Raw genomic sequence first — 14,174 nt, forward strand, 5'->3', positions numbered from 1 at the left:
TTACGAATAGCGCCCAGATAAAATTTTTCTGCTTCGCGGTATTTTATGCGAAGCATATTACTAGACCTACACTACAGCCCGTCGAGCGCGGCGGTGGAGCTACCATTGACCTTTAGCATGACCACGTGACACCACGTGACAACATGACGTCACAGCAGAGGAGAGATGGGCTGCCGGCTCGCGCGGTCGGCCGCGGCGGTGGAGGCTCCACATCAGAGGCGCGGCGGCTGACCACGTGACAACATGACGTCACAGCAGAGGAGAGATGGGCTGCCGGCTCGCGCGGTCGGCCGCGGCCGTGGAGGCTCCACATCAGAGGCGCTGCAGCTGACCACGTGACGCTACAGCAGCGGTATAAAGCTGAGCTTGCCTCGCTCTCCGGGCACTTACGAGGCGGCCAGGTGTTGGGATGCCGCCTAGAAGCAGGGCTGATTTGAACGAGAAGCGAAAGCTTCAGCGTGCCACAGAGACCGATGAAGAGCGGGATGAACGTCAACCAAGGAAAGCCATGTATTACCAAGCCTAGCCATCAATATGCTTCGCATCTGACTAGGCTTAACCTTAGCTAAGCCTCAGCCATTTTTTTTCCATGCGCCATGCGTCCCTTGAAACCTGGCTGAACGACAAAGGCGCTTCTTTTTGTTCTCCAAGCGTTTAAGTGTTTTATAAGCCGTGGCTTCTATGAATTGCCGCGAAAACTGAATTGGCGAATGAACTTGTGGACTGGGCTTTCTAGTTTATTTTTAAACAATAACCAATCATCTTAAATATTTCGGAAAGAAAAAGTCGACAGAAAGACTTGAAAAAACGCATCAAGTTCGTTATGTATGATGTCATAGGTGCCTTTTTCGTGCAGACGTATGTTTTTATTGTACTTTCGGCGCCGGATCGGTGTAAGGACAATGTTTGCGTGTATTACTTTGTGGTCGCTATTTTAACATAGGTATGTAATATGTATGTATGAGATATCTAAAACATTGGCACGATTTTGTGTTACGAGAGTAGGTTCTAGTAAAACTTCAGTGAGACAGGTTGTTGCAAAAATCTAAGAATCCTCTTCTTTCGCCAGTGCTATCTGTGGGCGCTGTCTGATTATGCCAATTCTTATTTTGAAAATTAGAATAGCCAAAAAGGAAGATGTGTTAATTAGGGTGTTTTGCGGTCGGTTGACTTAGCACATTAATTACCTGACGGGAAAAATCATGGCTGTTATGGGGTGGCCTGTATCAAACGCCGAATAAAACAGTTTTAGGTGCAGCTCAACATTTGAGCCATAACATTTCGAGGTCAGAGGAATCATGTATTAAGGAACATGATAAACCTTGGCTGACCGCCATAAGTGCAGCCCCTCTCCGTGCGTCTTTACGGTCTTTAAGGAAACGCTGAAACTTTGGCAAATCAGCCAGTACTTCGTTAACAGCGACGTCACTGTGCAGTCAAGTTTCAGTTAATATGAGTAGGTTACTTACTGCTTGAAGACAAAACAAGATTAGAAACAAGCTCGCGCTTAGGAAGAAAACTGCGAATGTTAATGTATATTGCCGAGAACGAAAGACTAGATGAAGGAGCATTCTTCATGCAGTTTTTTGATACCTCATGATGAGGTGGTTGGTATTCTGATTCTGATTGTGATCTCTTTTATTGTTTCTGAGATTTCAAGAACACGCAGCGCCTGGGACCAATATGCAATGTCTTGTAATTCAAAGGAAATTTCGCAGACTTTGCTTTAGCAAATGCGACTAGGTTCATTCGCGCGTTCCTAACTTTGACGAAAATGTCTTCACCGACGCTGAAGTCAGTTTCCTTAAATTCACGACCGTTCGAATGTAGTGTCCTTGGCTTTACATGAATTAAATTTGACAATGATTGGACGATTGTGGTTAGGTAGACAGCGCCCAAGGCGATGGGTGCGTCTTAGGTTCACGGGGTAAATTTCTATATACGTACATGGGCTGCAATATATGGCCAATGACAGTCTTCTCAGAGCCTTCCAAATTTTCGGACGGCTTAGTATAAGGAATGCCATAAAATATTAGGTTGTTACGACGCGATATGGGCCTCTAGAAGGTCTATCTGGCGAGCATCGCCGCGTTTTCAGATTTTATTGCGTCTAACACGGTACGAATAGCTGAAAACGCTTGCAAATCGGCCTCCAGATCGGTCATACGCTTATTCAAATGGGCTATGACATTGTTAGTTCAATTGGTTTGACTTTTTAGGTCATGCATTTCGCAGATGAGTGTAGTTTGACCGGCGGATAACTTTTTAGTTCAGCAAGCTTAGCTGCGGAAGTGTTTGGTCATGGGCTAGATCCACCATCGCCTACCAAAAGCACCAAGGCACGCACAACGTTACTGCACTCAACAACAAGGAAACCGTAGCACTGCGGGCTCGGGAGCCGCACTAAGAAGTAATTGCTAGATTTTTTTTTTTTTGCAAACAAGGAGTATTGATCACCAATCTGCGCGATGAACACAAATGGATTAGTGATCTGTGCAGGAGTTCAACCACCAAGCCCGCAGAGCACCGGAGGAGGTTGATGCCCTTTTATATCGGCTGATGATGTCTGCGGCGATGAGGCTTTCCAGTTTAGATCCGGGAACAGATAGCCAGGTAGGGGCACTGTCGGACGTGATGGAGCATTGATATCGGGCAGATCCCAGGGTAAGATGCCACAGTCACGGCAACTAAGTGCTACAGGCGATGCGATGGCTAGAGAAAGGGCCAGCATAGCAGAGAAAAGTGCATTTGCAGCGCTGGTAAATACCTGCATGGTAAGTACAAATGAATGAACTAGTGATTTGTGCGGAAGCAGACACCGAGCCTACCTAAGAAGCTCAATAGTAACCTCATAAAATTCTGACAAATCATAAACCCGCATCATACGCCAGAGATAACCCTCACGGATGAATGAGGCGCAGCCATCCCCGAGGCTGAGTGAGCTACCATGTTTATTATCGCCTTCTCATCTGTCTCTACAAAAGAAACTTAAATATGATTTCCTACGCCACCTTCAAAGCTAGGCCATGCTGCTCCGCCAATCGCATTCTTGCCATCCGGTATTTCGTCTCTAATTGAAACCACGAAGCTTTCATCTTCATCCGGCATTTTCAAGATTAACTCGAAACTTTTGAAGAACAGCAGGGATATTCGAAAGGGTTGAGAATTGGATGAGTTGGTACGAATACATAGTGCTGTGGCACCACAAGGACGCAAACGGAGTGACGACAACGCAGTGTTGTCGTCACTCCGTCCGCATCCTTGTCCCTGTGCTGCCAAGCACTATGTGCGGATATAAGTGCGGAATTTTAGTGCCTGTTTTTCTCACAGTCACTTTCATAAGGTGAACTACCAGACGACTGGAAAAGCGATAAGGTCGTTCGAGTCTTCAAATCGGGCAAAAAGTGTTCACCACTTAATTTTCGTCCCATTTCCCTTATTAGCGTGCCCTGAAAAATGATGGAATATGCCATATACACAAATGCCATGAGCCTCCTCGACTCTCAACTCTTTTCTTTGTTCTTCACAAAACGGCTTTCGATAAGGTTTCTCGTGTGAAACGCAGCTTGCCGTCTTTGTTCACAATCTGCATGCTGATCTGAATTCTAATCCACAGACCGACGCCAGTTTCCTAGATTATGCGAAAGCGTTCGACAAGGTGCCACATAAGGGCTTACTACTGACACTATCGTATTTAAACCTGCTCTCCGATATTTTGAAATAGAATTCTTAACTAATTGCTCACAGTTTGTCACTGAAACCAACCACAATTCCATTTATATTCCAGTAACATCAGGCACCACTCAAGCGTCTGTACTGGGTCCGATTCTGTTCTTAATTGACATTGACTTACCAATCAATATATGTTGTAATATTCGCATGTTCGCCGACGACTGGATTGTTTATCGCTCTCTTACTAACGGCATTGTTTATCGCTCAGTTACTAACGTCTCTGACCAAATGTCTCTTCAAGACGACATTAACAGCATTGAAAATGGTGTGCCGATTGGTTCGTAGAACAGAATCCTCATAAAAGCAAGCGCGTGTCTTTCCTTCACTGCTCTAACCCGCTTGATTTCCCTTGCCTAATCGCTAACGTACTTGTGCAGTGTGTTGCATCCTATAAGTACTTGCATCACCCTATGTCACGACTTGTCCCGGAGTACACACGTAACTCACATCATTTCGGCTGCTTTTAAAACGCTTCGATTTTTACGATGTAATCTCCGACACGAACCTCAACATGCAAAATTATTAGCTTATAAATCCCTTGTAGGATCGAAATTAGAATATGCATCACCCGTTTGGAACCCGCACTATGCTTACCTTACCAGAGAACTTGAATCGGTTAAAAACAGAGTGGTCAGATTCGTCAATTCTTCATATTCGTACGATATCAGTGTGTCAAGACTGAAAGCAGAATCAGGCTTATTACCCCTCTTAGTACAGCGCCGTATTGCCAGCATTTGGTTATTGCATAAAATTTCCCATCGTTCACTTAGCTGCCCACCCTACCTTGTCCAACTCACTGCACTGCACAGCACTGCAAAGGAAAGCGGTGAAAGCGCTCCTGAGATTCTTAAGGGACTCGGGGTTGTATTCCCGTCTATAATCTTTTATAAGTTTTAAGTGCGCGCCCTCTGTCCCCGTGACATAGTGGTCGCTGGACACTTAGAAAACTCATTTCATTGCTGCTTCCCCCCCCCCCCCCCTTTGTTCCCCTCCCCAAGTGTAGGGTAGCCAACTGGGCATCGCCTGGTTAACCTCCCTGCCTTTCCGTCCTTTTCTCTCTCTCTCTCTCATCCTTTTCAAATTTCCAGACCACATGCACGTACTGTTACTTTCGCCGCTTCATTTTTTTTTCAGGCTGCTGCAGACTGAAACAACCTAACCAAGCGCGTCGTCGCCATCACGTGCTCATCAAACTTCGCCGGGGATGTCACCAGTCATCTTTCGCTGTGTTAAATACTTGCTTGCAATGCTATTTAAACCACAGCTCACCAGCTGTTTAACGTATTAAAATGAAATCAAATAAATAGGCATGGACAGTGCATGTAATGCGAAAGCGAGATAACCGATGGTCGTTGAGCATAACGGGCCAAGAGAAGGCAAACTTATCAGGAGCCTGTAAGGACGCCAGGTGTGCGGATATGATAAGGATGTCTGCGGGGATAAGTGGTACGGCTGGCACAGGACAAGGTTAATTTGAGAGATAAGAGAGACTTCCTCCAGTGGCGTAGTCAGGCTGATGATGATTATGATGGAAGCGAAGATGTCGCTGGCGAAAAATGCGGTCCGAAAGCCTCGCAGAGCGTGGCTGCACCGTGAACGAAGTGTAATCGTGGTAAATCGCCTTTTGCAGCGTCATTATGATGATCAGAGAACTCTGCGCAAAGCGACGATGCCTCTTTTGGCCCTGTAACGTTACAAGCGTGTGGATAGAAATCAATTCCCGCGAGTTCTGTAGTTACAGGGCTCAATTACATCTAGGCTGGAACGCTTTAAGCTATTAGCTGGTATTTAGCATTTCTAACCCAGGGTCTATGGGTACTTCTCAGATTCCTGACTCTCGAATGACACGCAACGGTTATCAGGGGGCAAAAACCAGATATCCTTTACCATCGACCGATGCACTAATATAAGGGAAAACAATGGAGCTGCCGTTTCGTTCGGACCTGCACCCCATGTGCAGTACAAGTCCGGCATTATTCTTAACTTACAGGAATGCAGCCCTGCAAGCCAATGGATAGTAAGTTGAAAAGATGATTACCAGAGGTCATGGCGACACAGGGTGTAATGTATAAAACCTGCTGCTTATAAAACCAGCTTATAGAACTATATACGGTTATAGAACGGCTATAGAACGGCTATATACCGCTGTTGAAGCTTGTAGAACCAGTAAACGGTTCTATGCTGCCGAAGCCTTGGGGTATATTTTGGTCACTAAATCTATGGATTGCTACACTGTTCGCCACCAAGATATATTCTCACCCCGAATCAGTGTAGTTAGCGATGTAAGAGAGTTTTAACAGCAGCAGTAGAGGCCCTGAGCAGATTGAAATCTGAGTTAAAATCTTGTTAACGGTAAGAACTTCGCATGTTTTGAAGAGGGCATCTGCTTCCGTTGCCAACCCTTAGTATTCTGCATTATGGAGAACACCCTGCCCGCATTAGGGAGTGCGCTAGAATGCCTGCTACTCCATTTTGACTCTCTTGTAGGGCAATGGAAGACAGCTGGCAGAGGGCTGCGCGCTCTTTGACAGTATACTAAACCAATCCGCTCGTGTCTCCGAGACGCCAGTGGATGACCTCTACATTGCATGTCGACGGCTAGGAGACAGCGTTCGTTAAAACTTGTATTCAAAAAAGGAAACGGAAAGCCGCGTAGCCCAGGTTCAGGCTCTGGGCTTTTTCTTGCAGGTGACCATGCAGGCCTCGAAGTTACGGAACCGGTTGGCTCCGATTAGACACCGGCGGTTGCTAAGCTCTTCGGGCGACGAGCGCCGGCACCTCAGGCGGCCGTCCTTCATCGACAGGTCGGCGAAGAAGGGGTACTTGAGGTGGCGGCGGTCGCAGGCGACAGCCCTTGGCGGACGGCAGCGAGTGCCGCGCACGGGTCCTGCGCAGCGCCTCCTGCATTCCTGGGCCGTGCGGAAGACGGCGCTGCCGTCGGCTGGACAGCCACCCGAAGGGAAGCTCCAGGGGACGCACTTGCGCCCCTGGAAGAACCACCAGCTGGACAGCACGTCTTGCCTGCGCACAGCGAAGAAGCACGCGGTCCCTTTTCTGGAGTCGGAGCGTATGCAGCGCAGTGTGTGCACCCGCCCCTGAGGGAGTGTTTAAAAATGACGCGTCATTAGAGTTCGAGCGGCCGGTGCTAGACATCTAGAATGTTTATGTCACTATTCAGACAAGTTGAGCGAACATTGAACACCAGGGCTATCCTTCTTCAAGCCGCCAGAGTGCAACCAACCCGAGGAAAGAAGGATGCCATGCAAAAGATGCATTATGAAACCGTGCAGCCACTGGAGGATGCAATGGGGGAAGCGTCGCTCGGTTCAGTGGTAAAAATAGTTTTAGGGCCTTTAACGACCCAAAGATACTCTGACTATGAAGGACACAGTGGTACATTGCAATGGTGCCATGGTGCGTGCGGTGCTATGGTACAGGCTGAAAAAACAATTCGCAATGCTTGTCCAAATCAAATCGATTCTTTCGCCTAGCTCTCAATATAGAGCTTCATGCCCGAATATCGAAGGACGATCGGGGGACACGGTCGTTTGGAACAGTGAGGTAGGCCTTTGATGGATTTTAATAGGCTTTGCTTGCAACGTTCTTGCGACGTTTAATGACTTTCGTTGCATCCTCGATTGGCAGCGTTCTTGAGCGTTGAGGCTCTCGTGGTAATGTTACGTAGTTAAGTTTACACTAGAAACTGCAAGGAGCACTCTTTTACTGCCATAGGGAAATGCTATTGAGCCTTTGACGCACGTGTGTTGATAGGCGTAGCAGTGCTACAGAGAACAAAAGTATCCAACTCCACTACAGCAACTTTTTCTTCTTTCACTTCCACCTTCCTGCCTTCCTGCACGGCGCGGTTTAAGTATCGATAGAAAAGTGAAACTCTTCCCAAGCAGCACAAGTAATCAGCCGAATATTGCAAATGGATGGTTTCCCTCTGGTTCATTGCAGGACCGTCTTTTGTCAATATGTTACCAATGTTCGGCATATTACCCGCGCTGCTTGGGACTGTGCCCTAACTAGCATATTTTTTTTTTGTAAGGCGTGAACGGCAACGGAAACTCATACACCTTGTTATTAGCCAGTAGCTAAAGACCACTCGCGTTTCGTAATTTGTGGTGGAGGAATGAAGTGTCTGTGGAAAAAATAGCTCCTATACGCACCTTTACTCCGTTTCATACATAGCAGGCAACGCTGCCAAAGATAGCGCGACTGTCCGCACAGGCTAAGTCCGCGCCCAAATATAGTTCGCCATACAACCAAAGTGAATACAAGCATACTTCGTTGTGACAAACCCCAAATGCCGACACTGGCACATCCCGGACTTCCTTTTATCTCTTGACCCATTTTCGACCCTATGACTCATGGAGACTTCGGAATATGGCGGAATGATCCGTGGTTGGTAAGGTGGATCGGTTCTGCTCAGTCCGCACCCAAAAATGTAGTTCACACACAGTGGTAAATGTAGCCACGCAAATCGAAACGTTTTTTCGCCTTGCTCTCGATGTAGAGCTTTATGCAAGAATACTGATAGATGATGGGTCCGAACGCTGAGCGTCTCGTAGGTTCGACCGCGGTTTTCAGTGCTACCGCATCTTTTGACAGCGCTCTTTGTTGTCGTCCACACACTTTCTGGAGTTTCAAAAAGGACGAATGACACGTGGCGGGGTAGTACGGATTAGCGGACGCACTTTCGCCGCAGCCTCCGCAGCGTTGCCTGCTATATATGAAATGTATAGACAGCTTGTCGAGTGTTGGCTTTTGTACTAAACGCTACGTTACCAGCGCCAGTAACCGTCCGAGCTGCCTCTTCATTCTTTCGCACAAAGTGCCATTCAAATTTTGCATGCAAGAAATCTGTCGTGTGCGCAAGGTAAGCCAAATAATTTATTGGTAAACAAAGATGTTATGCTGCAGAAGTGGCGTTCGAAAGTGAGTACAAGCAACAGCAAGGAAGTTCCAATCATACTGTCTTAAGAACCATCCATGTACTGCGAATTACTGACATGCAGCAGCCACATTAGTCTCATGCAGGAGATGGACACGTGGATTAGATAAAAACTAGCGACAAATCATGCACACCACACGAGTTGAACGAAGAAGAGACACAAGCGCTTATGTCTCGTCTTTTTCTTCGTTGTGGTGTGCATCGTTTGGCGTTAGTTTTTCCCTAATTCAAGTATGCACCAACTAGCTCAAAAAAAGGTGTTAAATGAACACGTGACTAAGTGCTTTGCACGCGTTGCTCCGGGCGCCTCCCTATGCCTTCTAGCGCACATTGATCACTAATCACAAAGACGGAGGTTTGAATCCAGCCCTAGCAGTCGCATTTCGATGGATCTGAAATGCTAAAATGCCGCAATACCCACCATGCCGACATTATATAATCGGCAGCGCTCTACTACTCCGTGCCTTATACGGTACCGCGTTCCTTCGGCACATAAAAATATATTATACATGCAGCTGTCCTGCAGTCTTACCAAAATACAAGAGGAAAGTACAGGATATTAAATGCACCTTGCTATCGCTCCCATAAGAGGCTGACACTTGGAAGGAAATTACTGCCTGTAAATCTAATTGAGAAAAGCGAAACAAGGTACGGAAAGGAAGATACTGGGGGTGAAATTCAGCTAATGGAAGAGACCAACGGGCATTAGGGGACGAATACAAGTTGATCACATCCTATAGATGACATCAAGAAGAGGGTCAGTGATGTGTGAAGTTTTGCGCCTTTAAGCTGCTTATCGGCTATAGGAGACGTTCCGTGTTAATTTGAATCGTGCATACTTTATTCCCTGTAACTTATACCGCATAGAACACAGGACTTTTTTACACTTAGCGTCCATCGAAATACGTCCGCCGCGACCGGATTTCGTTCCCGAGACTATGGGTTGAGCAGTCAAACACAGAGCTCCCTATAAGCCGCCGCGGCGGGTAAGAAAAGTAAGTAGACACGGCATGGCCCTCAGTGCAGGGACGAGACAAACGACGGTGAGTTGTGTTTGGATAGCGGATTCTAAGAAAAAAAAATTAACATCGCCTAAGCTACTGAGGAGCACGAACAATTCAGCGAAAAACTTTTCACCGCGGGGCTCCATCCTCCGTGCTCTATTTCACAGCACATTCTATTCTTTGCTGTCGGACTTGGCGAACAAGCTGTTAATGCGTTAGCTAGAGTTCAGTCCGCGGTGGCTAAGGCGACGATCCGGGCACCGCTAAGGAGGCAGCGTGGCCGGATGCTTCCCTCTTAGGATTGCGATACTGTCGAACATATGGTGCGTTCATGTGGTGACAATATTTGGTTACTCTTCGTGTCCCAGCCCACGTACGGCTGGATATTGCCGTTGCCGACGGTTCTTATCCAGTTTACGAGCACGCCCTATCTCGGCTGCTGACTGCGGCTGATCCGACGGTCCCGCGTGTGCCATGGCGAAGGAACTGTGTGACACGCGCGACTTCCACTCTGAGTCACAAAGAATACGAAGCGGCCACGGGTGCGTGAAATCCGGTTGTGCTGTTTCGCAGCTTGGAAGCTGTTCAGGGTTAAACGAAGGTTACCGAGGTTGAGCCGAAGAGCGGAAAGAAAAAGCAGCGTGGGACAGCGCAGTATCGATAACTGAGACTATGATGTAGGGGAGAGAGTGAACAGGCTGGCCGCAGATTGTACAGGACACGGCTAATTAGAGACCTATGAAAGAGGCCTTTGTCTGGCAGTGGACATAGCCGGACTTATGATGATGATCCCCCCAGCAGTGTCTAGAGAAGATCCTCGGAAAAAGAGCAATTAGAGAGCAACTGCCACGACGTCCACTGTGCGTACACTGGGGGTCTCACCTGGCGCAGCTGGTGAAGAGTGGCATGCCGAAGCACTGGTCAGCTGGCCGCTGGGAACCCAGACAGCTCTGGGCGCAGTGCTGCAGCGAGGCGAACCTGTTGGTGCCGCGGTTGCAGGAGTGCACGGTGTCGCTGACCGTCTCGACGCAGGCGTTCGTCGAGTGCCGGTAGTGGAACTCGCGCTGAGGGCTCTGGCACACCGTGTAGAAGACGTCGCCGCACATGGGCCGAGTCTGCGCCAGCAAAGAGTCATTCACCGCTAGATTCGCCAACGGGTGCAGGACGGTGAGCTGGCAGCTCAGTGTCCTGAACGAATGCGAGTCGGTAACGCAGGAGCTGAAAACAGGAGGATGAATTGAAGTTTGGGACAGCACGTTCATGCTCGGAGCAGGAAACGGGCGGCCAGTCATAGTGACAGTGTGCGCACAAAAGAAAGGAACAGCCTAGCCACGGCCACTCGATCTCCCTTGGGAGCGGCCTGCCGAATGCGCTTCGCGGCCTGTGGTGGAGGAAGTACCAGCTTGCGCCTCCGCGCCGGCCGTGGCGCTAGCTATCGGTGAAGGAGTAGAAGCGCTGGCGGGGCGGTGTGCGCATTTGTAACGGAATCGTTGCCTGCAGTTTTGCGGTGTATGCACTGCACCTCGCGGTATGCACTGGACCTCGGAGGCCTGTGAATTAGGGCTGCGAAATTTAATAAAAATTATATTTCGATCTACTGGTTCTTTACCCTGTAGTATTCATAATGGTATAAAGTAGGGAACGGGGTGGCCGGGTATAATTTCACACCTTTGGAAACGCAAATAAAATGAGCACGGTCGCGTACGCGGATGTTTTCGATATCCGCGTGGTCGGTAAATTTCACAGCACAGAAAGCTATGCAGAACACGCAACTGAGATTGCCATAACGACTACTGACATTGTTTTGTCCACGCATGCTCAACTCATGCCCTTTGTTTACGGCACAGACGCACTTATTACTTTTTTTTTTATTCGTGAAGTCTGCCTTGAGGCATAAGTTGAGAAAAGGGGGAGTGGAATGTAGGTTACAGAAAGTTAAAAGAAGGAGTGTAGACCAGTTTCGGCGAGGTACTCGCATAGGCTGCTGGTGAAGTGATTGTCCATAGTCCACTTCACATAGTCCCCGTCGCGGTTCCACCACAGGCCGACCTCCCTGAGGAGCCGTAACCAGAAAATTTTTTTACTCATTATTGTTGATGTATATAAAAGACGGCGAACTGTAACGATTCTCCGTACATTTGCGCTTATGCAGGACATAAATACATGTTGTAACGTGACGGTGAGCCGAAGACAGGACTACACGGCGAATGGCCATGGCATAATTTAATGGTGGCGGTGGGCCTTGCGCGAGCGCTCCTGTACTCGCCACTGCTCGCTCTGTAGTCTTGTAGTTGGCGACAATATTGTGAATTATGTCGAGGAGGGGCTAAAGGCGAACCATGTGTCTTCTCACGAGACTTTCACATGTGTCTCCTCACGAGACGAGCACATCTGAAAACAGCACAAGGATACTTCGTGTACCTTTGATACAGTAATAAATATACGCAGCACACAAAAATGAAAGGGAATAGCTAGAAACACTTTAATAAGACCACTCGTCGAACATGTACTCTCTATAGACGCAAGACTTTTCGGGACAGAGGCTTCCGCGAAAGTTTCAGGATACTTTCCAGCGAGCTATTCACGTCTCCTGCCCAGTTGGCTAGGAGTGGCCTCAACAGCTTCTCGTGCAGCGTGCTTCGGCACGGTAGTTTCAGAAGCTTTCTTCCGCGCACCAAGTCGTATTCTTTGGAGGACGTTGCTTTCCATAATATGCACTCTCTCAATGTTGGCTCGTCCCAAGCTGGTCTTGCTTTGTCAAAGTTCATGACCTGTTCCAAGACAAATTTCGCAGTCTTGTCACCGTCTGCTGCAGCCTTGGACATGTTCACTGCGGCCTGCACAGCTCGGTCATCTTCATAACGTTTCAATCGTTGGCGGTCTTCGTCATAACTTTCTTGCAGCTTTTGCAGTCGTTCATTAAGTCTTCGGGTTTGCATTTCGAAGCGATGAGCTCTTGTTTTAGTCTCGTCGAAAAGCCTGTCAAATTGAATGACGTCTGACATTCTTCATCTTTACACTCCTTTATCCGACATACCTCGACACCAATGCAATCGTCCGAAGAATGGCTTTCTGCTACATCTGACTGGACTCTGAAACTTTCGCTTCCGCCGTGTTCAGTGCTGAAATCTGAGTGTGCAGATTTCTCTTCCGCATTCATTCCTCTCGATTTACCTTCTAATGTACCGGTCGTCTGAGATATAAGAACGTCAGGCTGCGCACGACAAAGCGTTCTCCGCTTCTTTGAAGTCACCGGCTGTTTATGTGGGATAGAAGAGAAACTTCGTCGGAACCGCCGTCGGCCTGAGCACTTGTGGTTCGTTCCTTGTCGATAATCCTCCTGACTGAATTGCAGTGAGCATACAACAGCTCTGGAGCTCGGTTGCCACTGGCTGCCCTTGTCACCACCTTGCCGCGAGATGTTGCGTAACCACTCCTCCCGAAGGTTTGCATTGGACGGTAGTTCATGGTAACAAAGTTCCGGTTTTCTTGCAGCATTTGATAGGCAGCGCGGCACACAACAGTTTTTAGGCATTATCGAAAGCCCCTTAAAGGATCTGGCAAAAAACGCAGCTTATACGCCATCGTGGTAGGAGCACGTGCAGCAGAACTTACCGAGGAGCATTCTTTCGCTCGACGAAGGCATACGACAAGGCACCGCGTTTACGGTTATTCGCCAGTGTTGTGCCCGGCTACACTCAGAAAAAGAGTTCACAATGCTTGTTTTCGACGCACGTACGTGAGCGTAGTGAAGTTCGAACAGGAACACCACGTAAACGGAAGAGAAAACACAGAAAGCCTCAGCTTCCGAGCCTTCGACCGCGCCGGCCTGCCGGGAGCGTTTATTTAGGGGCTTTACGTTTCACCGATGCTTGGCGCCCCTAGCGGCCGAAACGGCAAGCAGCCGCATCACACTCTCCCCTTTGTCTGCTCCGCGACTCGGCAGGCCGCTCCCAAGGGAGGAGAGATCGAGCGGCCGTGGCCTAGCGATCCACTCGTCCAGCCCGTATCACTGTGTGACGAAGGCGTTCTGATCAACAAAGCAGGAGCAGGCCGGGGCTTGCCACTCTCCCTGCCCCACGCTCCTACTTCCAAGGCTCATACCATTCGTAAGATTGAAACCACACACTTGGCGCAAAGAATAGTTTATACCGCTTTCTATCTGACCCTTCCGGAGCCAAGTGTCGTGATGCCGACGCAGCCATTGCACACTGCCTCCTCCTGTTCTGTTGCTCTTCAATCCGCGTTCTTCCTTGATCCGCAGACCTCTCCCGGCATAGCCGACGGTCTTCTCCGGCCTGCTGCAGCAGGTGAAGATTATTTTGAGCAATTCATTTCTGCTCTGATATGATGAGTATTAATTCAGGTCGGAGGGCAGCGGCTGGAGTGAAATCTGGGAGAGTTGGTTAAACACACGGGAACAAAAACCGAAGGCACACTTACGATCCGCTTTTAAATGTTTGACTTGATGGCTTTAATGG

At 48.5% G+C, this 14,174-nt stretch overlaps 1 protein-coding gene across 1 annotated transcript in view; it reads right to left on the reverse strand.

Moving 5' to 3' along the window:
• Positions 1 to 6,395: 6,395 nt before the first annotated feature.
• Positions 6,396 to 14,174, reverse strand: part of LOC149361537 (uncharacterized) — a 29,401-nt gene continuing 21,622 nt past the window's right edge. Inside the window, exons 2-3 of the mRNA XM_089568109.1 lie at positions 10,576 to 10,808; positions 6,396 to 6,753 (exon numbers count right to left, since the gene is read on the reverse strand). Of these exons, the coding sequence (XP_089424235.1) occupies positions 6,396 to 6,753; positions 10,576 to 10,808 (591 nt within the window). The remainder of the gene's footprint in view (positions 6,754 to 10,575; positions 10,809 to 14,174) is intronic.

The sequence above is a fragment of the Amblyomma mixtum genome, chromosome 2 (assembly GCF_055824585.1).
Source record: "Amblyomma mixtum isolate Tamu chromosome 2, ASM5582458v1, whole genome shotgun sequence".
NCBI classification, from domain to species: domain Eukaryota; kingdom Metazoa; phylum Arthropoda; class Arachnida; order Ixodida; family Ixodidae; genus Amblyomma; species Amblyomma mixtum.